General features: G+C 42.1%; 1 protein-coding gene across 2 annotated transcripts in view; it reads left to right on the top strand.

The window, feature by feature from the left end:
* Positions 1 to 13,137, top strand: part of PTPRG (protein tyrosine phosphatase receptor type G) — a 721,348-nt gene that overhangs the window by 578,676 nt on the left and 129,535 nt on the right. For both annotated transcript variants that reach the window (XM_090283906.1, XM_090283905.1), the window contains exon 7: positions 10,053 to 10,210. In XM_090283906.1, the coding sequence (XP_090140032.1) occupies positions 10,053 to 10,210 (158 nt within the window). The remainder of the gene's footprint in view (positions 1 to 10,052; positions 10,211 to 13,137) is intronic.

The raw sequence follows: 13,137 nt of genomic DNA, 5'->3' as shown, positions 1-13,137 counted from the left end.
CTGGAAGATCGAACCAGCGACACTTAGCTCGCAGGCCGACGCTCAATCCACTGAGCCAAACCAGCCAGGGTATCTTAACCTGCTACTACCTGTGTATCCTCATGGTATACGAGAGAGTCAATGTTGTGAACACAGGCTCTGGGTTTGAGTACCAGTTCTGCTTTTCACTAGTTGTCAAACCTACTCAAATCACCTAAGCTTTTGGTGGCTCAGTTTTCTCAATTGTATAATGAGATACTTATAATACCAGTCTTACTGGTTTGTCCTAAGGAGTCTGCGCCTTATTGTATATACTTGTACCTGGCACATGTCAGCTCTCCCACCACCATCGGCCTTGTTATTGGTCCTTTTTGACTTGAGTAGGGAGGTCACGTGGAGACAAGGTAATGACTGTGGAGCTCTGAGTTCTGTCTCCCTTACTTTCTGGCTATTGAAATAGAATGCGTGCTGCTTGACTTAGTTGGGTCATACAAAAATAAAATGAAATGATGAAAATGGTATTGAAGATGACTTGGGGTTTGGTAGAGGGAGTCCTGTGAGATCAGGGGAAAGGGTAGTAGGTAAGGAACCAGAAAGTGGATGAAAGGAAGAAGCAGCAACCTCTCTTCTATTAAACTGTGGCTGTATGCCTGGTCTGCCCAGGATTGTCTATATAGACAGTCTTATTTAATTTAACCCATAGCAGCCCAGTGAGATAGGAGTTTTTAATCCCATTAGAAATATGGGAAAACTGAGGTTCATAGAAATTAGTTCATTTGTCCCAGCTCATGTAGCAGTTATGATTTGAGCCCAGTGTTAATTGGCCTCAAAAATGCATTCTCTTCCCAGCTTTGCTGGGTCAGTTTCTATTTCTAGCACTGACTAACTTTCTGATTGTCAAAATCACTTAACTCTTATGTGCCTCAGTTTCCCCTCTGTGAATTAGGTAATTGACTAAGCATCAACAGGAAGGTAAAAGAACATACACACCATCAGTTATGACCACCAGAGCTATGTAGGGAAGAGAGGCAAGCAATGGAACTATTTAGGGATAACACTGGGTTTTTGTCATTGTGTGACTCTGTATCATTTAAATGTCATGTTCGTTTCCTTAATTGTTGACAAGACTGTTCTTTGTATAATTTCTTTTTGGAAATATAAATGTCAACATATGTTTCATTCAAACATCAACTGTTAAATCAAAATGCCACATTTGGCCAACTGCAACTGTAACCGAGCAAACAGGAACCGTGCACATGGCTCTTTGGTGCATGACAATAATCAGTGCAGAGAGAAGCAGGTTTTTATTTCCAAGATTCCAGCCTTGCGAGGGCTGGGAGCGCTTCAGCTCAAAGCACTGTTCCCCAATAAGACTTAGCACTTCCCTTGGTCCCCACTAGGCTGTAGTTCCCCACAAAACCAGAAGTTCCCCATATCCTTATCTGTGCTTAAGCTGGCTGCACAAACAGTCCTCCAGTCCCTCTGGAAGGTACACTTGTGGGTTCTAAAGTCGCCATCCTCTTGCAGCAGCTCTCCCCTTCAGGATCTGGAGTATATTGTCCTTGGCCTCTGTATGGTAGCACAGAAAAGCATGTGCCTTGTTACACTGGATCATGGTGAAACCCAAGAAAGGCACAAGTCCTAAGAGAGTGTCCTTTGCATATGTCCTGAGTTTTCAGAGTCCAAATAGAGTCTAGATCTGCAAGACAGAGTCCTAGTGGCTTTGAAGTCAGCTGGAGTGGGCACAATCAGAGTAGCAGCATACCTGCTTTCATACTAGCCCAGGCCACATGGCTGGATCATCCCTACAAACAGCATAGCTGCTTGCTGCTTCCCACATGGCTGCACCAATAAACTCAAGGAGGCTAGATGTCTTTGAATTGTTTCATGACCTTGGAGCACCTCTGTGGGTGCTTGAATACAGGAATCTGATTAATCAGCTGGACCTTCTTTCTCTCAAGCCACTCTTTCTCAGACCCTGTAATGATACTAGTTATTCATGCCATAACATGAGCCTCTAGGGTTTTCTCTGGACTATACTTGTAGGAAAGGCCAAGGGTTGTGCATTTAAACTCTGCCCCCTGATGGAGAGTTTTCCTGCATCGGCAGACCCAGATTCCCAACCTCACTGTGTAATCTGGGTGCAGTCACTTTCTTTTTCTGAACCTCGTTTTCCTCTTTTGTAAAGTGAAATGGAACTGGCGTCCTTTGAAACTCTTTGGAGCCCCACAGTTCACTGTGGTTCTTGGGTTACCTCCCTAGGACTTCCTCGTGGCGTCAACGTAGTGCCTAGTCTTTAAAATCGTCTCTCATAAAGCCTTGTAGGTAGCCACCTTGAAAACAGGCCAGCCCCATTTCCATCCTCCTGTCTTTCTGATTCCATTGTCCTTGTTGATGACAGAGAGATGATGTGCCTGATAGTCGGCACCTGGTTATATACAGCTAATATCATTGCTTGTATTTAAATCATAAAATTAATTCCTCAGCTTCCTCTGGGAGGCCTCACCAGCGTCTTAATTATCATCTAATGTGTTCTGACTTTCTGACCTCCCTGATGGCTCCTAAAATCCCTGGGTCTAGTCCTCAGGCTCTTTCTATCCTGACCTCCCGTTTCTGTCTCCTGTGTTGTCACCAGCTAATCAGACCCATGGCTGCTCCCAGATCAGAGAGTCCATTCGTGTCTGGGACAGAATTAACCCACAGCTGCTGGCTCCATGTCTAGTGTTTTGGCTGCCTCACAGTTTTTAGCCAAATTCCAGCTGTACTTGACCAGCAGCTGATTTTTTTTTTCCTCCTAGAACCTTCCATGTTTTGAGCTCTTGAACTTTTTCTCTTATTTTCTCTCTTGCTTATTTCATTAAAGCCACACAACAGGCTGAATCCCTTTGCACACTGACTTTTCTTTCTGCCTGGAATGTTCTCTAGGGGTAGCCACATGGTTCCCTTCTGCCTTCGTGTTTTTAATCAAATGATTCCTTCTTAATGAGCCTGCCCTTAAAATTGCCATTTTCTAAACAGTAGTCAGGGGAGACCTCATCGAGAAACATATCATTCTAATAGGACTAAGTCATTAACAGCTGAAAGGCATTTGGTAAAAAAAAAGTCAGTCATGAATAGAGAGCAGTGAAGGAATGTTCTGGGCAGCGTGAAGAGCCAGTGCAAAGGCCCCAGGGTGGTGTGATCTGGAACAGAGGGTGGCTCTAATAAGAGTCAAAGTAGTGGATGAGGCTGCAGAGGGTGTAGGAGGCCATTGGTACAGTCCTTGTAGAAACTGGCTACTTGAGTGTGGTCAGCATTATTACAAATGCAGGATCTCAGTGCTCTCCCCAGACTTAACTGGATCAGAATCTATATTTAACAAGCCCCCCAGGTGATGTATGGGCAGCAGTGTCACAAACCTTTCCCCATTTAGAGTGACCCGATACCCAGCTTTTTTCACTGTCACTGCCTCCGTGCCCTCCCTGTCACGAAGCAGAAGGCCAGCTCTATCCCAGTCATTTTAGGTATTTAAGGAAAAATTAATAGTGTTTTCTTTAAAAATTTTTGGAAATCCTGAGAAACTAAATAATCATTGGACTAAAAACAGAAGCTTGGGCTTTCTGTTAGTTTATCTTATACACTTCCCTAAAATTGGTGGATTTCCTTGTTTCAGGGGCTGCACGGTCATCCGATAAAGACCACCACAGTCTATCCATACACCTTCCATTGTGTGTATGTGCTTTCAGAGTAATTTCATAACTCTTAATTACTGTATAGGTCTTGTCTATACATTGAGTGCTCATCATATCTTATAAAGGGCTTTCTTCTCCCTTATATAACTGAAGCACTGAAAATATTAGGTTATTAACACGCTGGAAAAGACAATCAGATGATTATCATATAATGTTTTAATAATCACATTTTTAATCCAATTATGCATGTTTGAATCTTTAAAATTTTCTTTAATTAAAGATTGCCTCCTGGCACTGCTATCAGAAATAAGAAATTGAATGGAATCGAGCCAGATATGACTTAATGTTGAAAGGAAACTGCCAGAATAACTGGGCCATGCTGGGTTTAATGATTGACCATGACTTGAAAGCCCTCATACAAAATTTTCTAATTGATAAGGAACTTTTAATTATCTTCAGATATACTCTGTTTGCATTCAAATAGGTATTTCTTTTTCCAAATAAACCTCCCCTGATTGTTCATATTGTTGTTCAAAATGCTTAAAAATGAAAGACAGGGTTGGCTGAAAAGTAGACTACTTAATACAGTGTGTATTTAATATAAAAGTCATACATTATTCATTTTGGCAATTTGAATAACTTTGAATTTAGCATCCCTGTTCCTCATCTTTCTCTTTGAACAATTAATTATTAAAATACAATATTGTCTGAGTACAGCACTGGGATCCTTGAAAGTGGAATATGAGGTTCATTTCTTTTCAGTTCTTTTATTGAGTAATGCACAGTACCTGCTCATTATAGTATAATGGAATGAGTGGTAGTATAAGTAAAGTGTTTCAAATATTTTCTCAACTAGTTAAGTGGCTGGGATAGGAATGTTTTAAATTCAAATTACTAATTAGGATGAAAGTTGGAGACAGAATGCTCTGATCAGGATAGATTTGAAGTCAAACTGCCCTTTTATAATAAAATTCATTTAACAAGCACCTATATGTGCTTATCCTATGCCTAAGCCTGTAACTAGTGTTAACTCACTTAATACTCTGAACCTCCTTATGAGGGCTTAGAATTCCAGTTTACCAATGAGAGTTCACTTACAGGAAGGTTCAGTAACTTGTCTTGGGTTAGACCCTTAAGTAGACGAGTTAGGATTCAAATCAAGGGGGTCTGGGTCTAGCACTTCTCTCCACTTTATAATATCTACATTTATTAAGGTTTTCTTAGTGGGATAGTTTGATTTTTTAGCTGAAAAGTACGTTCTTTCTTCTTCCCAGTGACTGTACTCAGGAACTCCCAGTTTTAGGTTCAGTCAGTCAGTTGAGTGCCTTATGGCTTATGTGAGCTTTGTGGACAGTACCAGAAACATAGGGCTACCATTTCTAAAATCAATTCTGACTTAGAATTAAGCATCACGAGCACCTCATTTGTCAGTGGAGCGCTGCCTGTGGGCCTGAACAGGAAGTATTTTCAGGAAGATCAGTAAAAATCGATGTTATATTAGAAGTTAAAAAACTCAAGGGAGAAAGAAGACAACTCAAGAGTTAATTCTGTAATGGATGTTCACGAAAGAAATTAACAATAGTGATGGAGGCACCTGAACATAGAGCATGCCACACCCCACCCAATCTGGTTATGACTGTCAAGGTGACTTTCTAACATTTGCCCCCAGCCCCCAACACATCTTAAAATGTGGCCTGAGGGCCAAATCAATTCTGCTGCCTATTTTTGCATGTCCGTAAGCTAAGAATGGTTCTTACATTTGAACCCTAATTAAATGAAATGGCTTTTTTCCCAAAAAGTATTCCATTCTTATTATAGAAGACCCATATTTTAAAAATTGGCCTCAGTGATTATTAGCATTTTGAATAATGTTAATAAGGTTGTGGAAATGTGTTTGTTCTATAGGTACTTATATAACATCTTTGATTTTTGCCTCTTGGCATGCAAAACTTGAAATATTTATTATCTGGCACTTTACAGAAAACATTTGCTAATCCCTGGCTTAAAACACAGTATGAGCTGGCCTATTCTCAGCCAAGTGCTTGCCTTGAAAAATCAGGGTTTACAAGGCACTGTGCTAAGCCCTTTACATTCATTACATTTATTTATTGCTTAATTTTCACAGCAGCCCTGGTAAAATAAGGAAAGTACCTGTGAGGTTAAGATCTTTACTTAAGGGTCACACAGCTGTAAATGTCAGTTGGTTCCAAAGCCGTGCTTGAGCTTTGGCAAAGAAAATTCAAACATTTTAACCTATACTGCTCAGGTTGAAGAAGAATATGTCAGATATGATGCTCCTGTAAAGCACTAGTAATCCAGTTTTTAAAAAAAATAAGACTCATGCACAAGCACTTAAAGGAAGTGCATGCTTATGTAAGATGTACATGGCTAGGCCTTGGTAGTTTAGAGGAACAATAATAACAATAATAATATACGAATAATTAAAATTAAGGATAATATTATTGTTTATGACATGTTTACTGTGTTCCAAGCTCTTCCTGAACCCCTTTCTTGTAATGATTTACTTAATTTTCACAATAGCTTAGGAAGGTTTGGGTAACTGGTATTATGCAGGTCACAGGTGGAAGATTGGGGATTTGAACCGGCGGACTGAGCATCTGCTTCCTTTATCTGCCCCTGTAGGGATGGAGAAATGAGGTGATGAGGAGGGCGGTGGTTCGATTTCGGTTTTCAGCACAAGGTGATTTTTTTCCTGCTCCCCGGCTTACTGCTTCCAGATTCTAAGGGGTTTTCTTGAAGAAAGAATTCCATCCAAGTGTCTATATTCTCCAGTTTTTCACCCTGGTCTGCCATTTCCCTGGCCGTTAAATTAAAGAGTTGGACTAAAGTGGTAGTTTTTAGTGTCCCTGATTTTCTAGCTCAGTGTGTTCAGCCGTTTGAGTTGCCCAGCTCCTGTGTAAGAGTTCATTTGAAGAAACGGTTCTTTCGTTCATGGAGCCACTGCACTAGGCTGTCTGAGGACCTTCCAGGTCTCAGAGCTTTAAGATCCAAGGGCAGTGACAGCGGTGGTACGAATAAGAGTGAAGCCACCTTCCCTGTGCCCTCACCAGATGTGCCCGCCTCACTACCCATCTGATTGCACCTTCTAATCAGTTAAAGCCAGAACCTGCCCTTGGGTTGGTCAAGGACAGAAAGCCCTGTACATGTGTAGTGTTGGTTACAGCTGCAGATTCCATGAGTCCCTGCTTAATTCACGAGCTTATACAAAAACTTTCTTTCCTGATCTACTGAAATGGGGTTCTCTTTCAAAATCTAGTCTCTTGAGCTTGGTAGCGCAGGTGTTTCTGCTTTATCTTATATGTTTTTTAAAGCCCTGGCCTTTTCCTCGAATGGGTGCTTCAGGTGGGGGCTTTGCCTCCACAGGGCTTGCAGGGACTATCTGGTCACTTCCTGTCCACCTGCAGCATCCTGAACTGCCTGATATTGGGTCAGGCCCCTCAGGGAAAGCTAAAGATTTCCTGTGCCTTTAGTTTGGAGCCTTTGATCCTGAGGCAAGTTGTGTGTGTTGCACTGTGAACGTGACACCACGTTCACCTTCAACATGAGGGAGAAATGAAAGTGGTGATTTTCTGGTTGTGGTGTCAAGCCCTAAGCACCCTCAGCTGCTCCGGGCCTCATGTTGACTATTTACACAGCCTAGGAAGTGCAAGCAAAGGCCAGAATATCTCCTCCTCTTAGCCAAGCCAGTCCCAGCCAAGAGAACTTGCAGAGATCCTCCCAATCATTAGGCTGCAGGAAACCAGGTTTAAACTAAAGCCCAGACTTGCCAGCGGGTGGAGGGACAATTCCATTATGTCAGGCCTTTTGTCTAACAGAAACCACTTTTGTCATTTTGATTATAGAGCCCTATGTAGGTGGACTTTTTGCATTTATTGTTAATATTTCATTTTTCCTTTTAAAATGCAAATTGAAGACTTACATGAGAATCAGCCAAGGTTTCTGGGCCTCATGGTTAACTGTTACTACTTCACTTTTCACTGGTGACCTTGGGATTAGCTATTTACCATCTCTGTGCCTTGATTTCACAGGTGTGAAATCGTAGTATTAAAAGTATGTACTTTATAGGGTGGTGAAGTGAGAGAGCACAGTGATGGTTTAAGAATAATGGAAGTCTGGATTCTAAACTACCTAGTTTTGCATTCCAGCTGTGTAAAGTGTTAGTAGTAATAGGACCTACTTCACAGTGTTGCAGAGCAAAAGGGGGTTCCTTCATGTGGCGCCTTGGGGTAAAGCCCAACAACTAGTGTTGAGGAAAACAGATCTTTATTTACAATATTGCAACCTGGGGAGGGCAGTGAACACTTCAGCTCAGAGCCCTGTTCTCTCACAGGACCCAGCACTTCCCTTGCTCCCCAAAAAGCTAGAAGCCAAAACCATGCCCAGAAATTCCCCATCCCTTATCTGTCAGCTCTGTCTTTCAGGATCTGGGGTATGATGTTATCAGCCTCCGTATAACAATCCAGGAAAACATATGCCATGTAGCACTGGATCACGCACGGTTCTCCCTCTGCCCTTTCAAAGTCACATGGTATTCTCCCTTCTCAAAACCACATGGAGAACTTAGCTAAAACGTCTGCCACCTATTTTTAAACCCCTGACTGCATTCTCTGTCGCTTTGGGCGTGGTAACGAGTTCTGACCATTTACAGAACCTTGCGCAGGCTCTGTGTGCTCTCTGTACCATTCCCTGGTCCAAAACCCCTCCCCATCTTCTTGGGGCCTTGGAAGAACCAAATCATTTGCATAACAAAGACACTAGCCACTAGCCACTGGCATATGAAGGCATCTTAAAAGCTGTTTCCTTTTTCCATCCCCCAACCTGCAGGCTTTGGGGATTTTTGGACATCCCCATTCTGTAACAAAAGGGCCATTTTAAGTATTAGAGAAGTTAGTCTATATAAAGCTCTCAGACCCGGGCCTGCCGCATACAGTCAGTGCTGTTTAAATGTTTTTCAGCATGTAAATACTCAGAATAGTGCCTGGCATATAGTAAATGTTAAGTTTTGTTTAACCAATCTCTACTAAAAGGAAATACAGTTTTAATTATTCTAACACAGTCTCTTTCTATTGGAGTTTTTACATCATTTCCAGTTACAGAGACCTCTTTTGAGTCTAGGGATACCCATTTGCCCAAATACTTGCACTGTTTGTTGTGCAAGAAGAAAGAGAGAGGAGGAGTGAGGCTTGGGAAGAATATTCCTGTAGGCACAAGTGTGTCCATGAAGTAACCTGGGTCTCTGAAGTCCCTCAGGAATGTTCTGGGGCCCAAGGAGGGTGAAGGCCATTAAGGAATTAAGACAGATCATTAGCAGGATTATAATAGCCTACAAGGGATGAGAAAAGCATCCCAGACTTAAATTCAGTCCAGGGCTAGACTTTTGGAGACCTGAGTAGAGACTAGAAAGTTTTCTGAGCTGTGAAAGAAGCTGATTTGCTGAGCCTGATTGGGAGAGTTTTAACACAGCCCTAATCCCTGTTGCACTATTCCTTCCTGCCTCGGGACCTTCACATGTGCTGTTCCCAAGGCCAAAAATGCTCTTCTCTTCCTTTACCCTGGCCCTTGAATATTGAAGCTGCAGCTTCTTCTTTAGCTGAGTCAGACCGTGCAAGCTCCGGTGTCCACATGCCTGGGTTCATACTCCAGCTTTGCCTCCAAGAAGCTTGGTGACCCTTCTGTACCTTGTTTCTCTCATAGTTATTATGAGGCATCAGCTTAAACGTCACTTCTTCTGCTTTAGGGAAGACACTTGCACTTTTGTAGAAGAAAGAAGCCTATTTTCAGGGTCGCCATTTTATAAGTTCAAGGTCATTCCTTGGATAAGTTTGATTTCCATAGACCTTGGATGAAACCAAAATAAGATGTAACTGCCTTTGGAGCTGCACTTTACCTTTGATTGATAGTTTTTTGTTGTTTTTTTTTTTTCACATGGATTCTCTCACGGGTGCCCCAAAATTTGCTCTACTGGTTATTTGTTCTTAGTATCAGATAGAGAAGGGTTTTCTGGTGAAACGAGCTTGTGAGGGTTTTGGGTTAAACAAAATCAAGCCCATTGCTTCTCTGCAGGACTGCTCAGAAACCTCACTGTGCTAGTATTTTTCCATTTCCTAGGGATCGAGGGAGAGAGAGACTGCAGTTGCCCGGTTTCGTTCATCATGGAACCTGTTTTTCATGAACTACAGTGCAATGCTGGTGCCTCAGAACACGCCTGGGAAATGCTGCTTTGTTTTCTTTGGCTTTCCCACCACCAAATGCTAGTGCTCCTTGGGGATAAGCAAGCAGAAGGCTCGTGATGTGGCACCAGCATGCAGAGGGTTGTGCCTGTTTGTCTGCAGCATGGTACGACTTACCATTGTGCTTTTCTTTTGCCTCTTCCCCAAACAGAGAAGGAGACCTTTCTGGATCCTTTCATCCTCCGGGAACTCCTGCCTGCATCCCTGGGCAGCTATTACCGGTACACAGGTTCTCTGACAACCCCACCGTGTAGCGAAATTGTGGAGTGGATAGTCTTCCGGAAGCCTGTGCCCATCTCTTACCGCCAGGTAGATTTCAGCTCCCAAATGGGGCTACTGTGTTTGTTTTGTGTTATCTTAACTATCTAACATTGCTAGATAGGATTTTTTTTTAAATGTTTGGATCTTCTCATCCTCATTGATTCCTTCATTCTTTCTAACAAACATGTTTTTTAACCTAAGAATTGTAAAATATAAAATGTTTTTTCAGCTAAAAATTAACTAAAGAGAATTGCAGCCATGAAATCAAGGGTTGTATTAGTGTTAAGTCTTGTGCTCTCCTCCGTGACGATTATATCTTGTGCCAGGAGCTCTTCTAAGCTCCTGGCATGTGTTAACACATTTCATCCTCACGAACATCAGTCTCATGAGGTAGCTATTTATACCTGCACCTCGTAGAGGCGGGACACAGAAGTGCCCAAAGTCACACAACCGATTACCAAGCCATGGTGTCTGATCCCAAAGATCATGCTCAGAAACACTAAACCTACCCAACATTCAGAAAAGAGAGATTTGTACACGCAAAGAAATAAAAGAAAAACACCCTTGATTGAGTTTTTGCATGTCCCAAGTATGCTCCTAGTACTTTACATGTGTTCAATTAAATGGTGAAACAACATTGAGAGATGGATATGTCGCTAAGATTGGACACGTTAAGGACACTGTGATGAGGAAAGCCTGGGTAGCATGCCCAGGGATTCATGGTTTATGAATGTTGAAGCCAGAATCCAAGCCTTGCTTTGTCTAATTTCAAGACCTGTGTTGCTAACCGCTATGGTGAACTGCTTACCTCTGAGCGTGGCCTGAGCAGTTTTTGTAATAACGGGAGTTTAGGCTGAGCCAATAACTGTGGGTAGGAATTGCTGAAATGGGCATGTGGTTGGGAGTAACGTGAGGGGAAGAGGACTTCCAGGGGAATTAGGAGCCTTGAAATCACCTCATTAGGAATAGTAGTTGAAAGAGGAAAATTCTTAGAGGGATTTTTTTTAGGCATCAAACAATGCAGCATGCACTGAGGTAGCAGAAGCATCAGTTTCTATTCCATAATTCCAGAAAATAGAACACTGGGAAGGATTTCTAAGAGGTTAACCAGCAATGCCTAAAAATGGAAGGTTCCTATTTGGCCATTCGTAGCCATGCCTCCCTAGAGCTTGACGTCTAGGGGTAGGGATGTCGTACAGGGAAGGGGTAGGTTTTGGAATGATATGATAATATCAGTAATATAACTGAAGACACCGGCACAAGATTATGAACCTGGCTGGCCTGGAAAATAGTGCAAAGATTTCCCTACCAAGAGCAGAGAATATGGAATAAAGAGTAGGGGAAATGGGGTCGGATGTTGTGTTAGTCAGGTCTGTTTTGGATATAAGAAACAAAAACCCACCTGAAGAGCTTATGCAGAGGGAGTATTTTTAGGAAACGATAGTGGGGGCATCCTGAGTTAAAGCCATTGGTACCAGAATGTAACTAGAAAGTGAGGTATATGCTTTTTACTCTTTCAGGGGCCACACAGGCTCTTAAATCTTGGAGTTTCTCCTATGACTTTGTGATTCTGTCCTTTTGCAAAATTCTGGTTCCTTCTCTCCAAGTTGTTAGTTCCTTTGTTTGCCCCATATGGTTACTCTAGTACCAGCTGACCTTTCAACTTAAGGGTCAGCTACCAACTGACAACAGTCTTGTTCTTATGTCATATAGTATTCAAGAAGTTAGATCCAGTAGACATTGGCCACCCAACAGATTGGCTCTTGGATCATGTGCCCAATTTGAATAAATCAGCAGAGTTCTGGGTAGCGTCCTGAAACATCAGGGTTGCCCCTCTGGGGGTAAATGGAGCAGGTTGTTCAGAAGGACTTCTGTGCAGGAGAGACTGGTCATCGCACTAACAAAGTTAGGTGGTGTGGGCCCAGGCAAAACAGACTTATTTGGTGTCATTGCTCTTGGAAAGCATTTGATTTTCAGATTTCTTTTACTTCTGCTGTTATCAAAAAAGAAGGACTAGCAATTTGATTTCTGAATAGGGTCTGCCAGCTTCAAGGAGATAATGAACTATGAAGTGAGTTTCCTTCCTAATGGTGAAGCCAGCTTTGTTTCATTAAAATAAAATTACAATCCACATGTTTACATCCTCAGGGGTGAGGGAGGAGATTTAAAAAGGAATCCTTGTGGATTAAGATAAATGCTTTTGTCTTCGAAGATATAAAGGCTTGCAATAATGAGGATAAGAAATATAAGCCTGGCCTTATGAAGGGCAGAGACAAAGAATGGTAGTTGTTAAGTTGGGGAGAAATACGGACCATTAACACATAGTAGGTGTTATTGCAGTCTCAGTTTAGGCTTGGATGTCTTTTCAAGTGGTTGTCAATTAGAAGCATTTTGACATTTGATAACTGAGCCTTTTTTTAAGATTGGTTTACCCTCAAACTCCCTGCCACCCATTAACTCAGAAGAAATGAAGAAAGAGGTTTTCTCTTTGACTTTCAATGGGTGGCTTCTGTGTAGCTATTAATTATTGTTTCAGGGAAATGTTGAAGAAATAAATTAATCATAATCATACTGGCTTCCCCATGTTTTTACTATAAATCGCCTTTGGATAATACTTTCCTTTTATCAGGCATAGCTTCATGTATCCCTGCCTGTCTCCCAGTAGAGGAAAACAGCTCATTTTTTTTTGTGGCTAAACTGAATGCCTGCTGTTCGCTGCATGGAGGTCACAGCTGTGTCAGCCCTCAGAAACGAAGGCATTAGCCATTCATGTATTATCGTATTATCACTTCAGACCCTCCCCCTGGCCCTGCCAGCATTCTTTCTGAAGTTAGCACAGCATGTTCATTTCAGAGATGCAATTAGCCAATTCAGAAGAGCCAAGTAGACAGTTCCATGTCTCCTTCTGTCAGAAAGAAGACATTCCCAGGCCTCATCCTTCTCGCTGTCTCCTCTCCTACACAGTATGCATGCCT

This window comes from Furipterus horrens, unplaced genomic scaffold, assembly GCF_987537825.1.
Source record: "Furipterus horrens unplaced genomic scaffold, mFurHor1.1.pri manual_scaffold_7, whole genome shotgun sequence".
In the NCBI taxonomy this organism is placed as follows: Eukaryota; Metazoa; Chordata; class Mammalia; order Chiroptera; family Furipteridae; genus Furipterus; species Furipterus horrens.
This window is presented reverse-complemented; position numbering and strand designations above follow the sequence as displayed.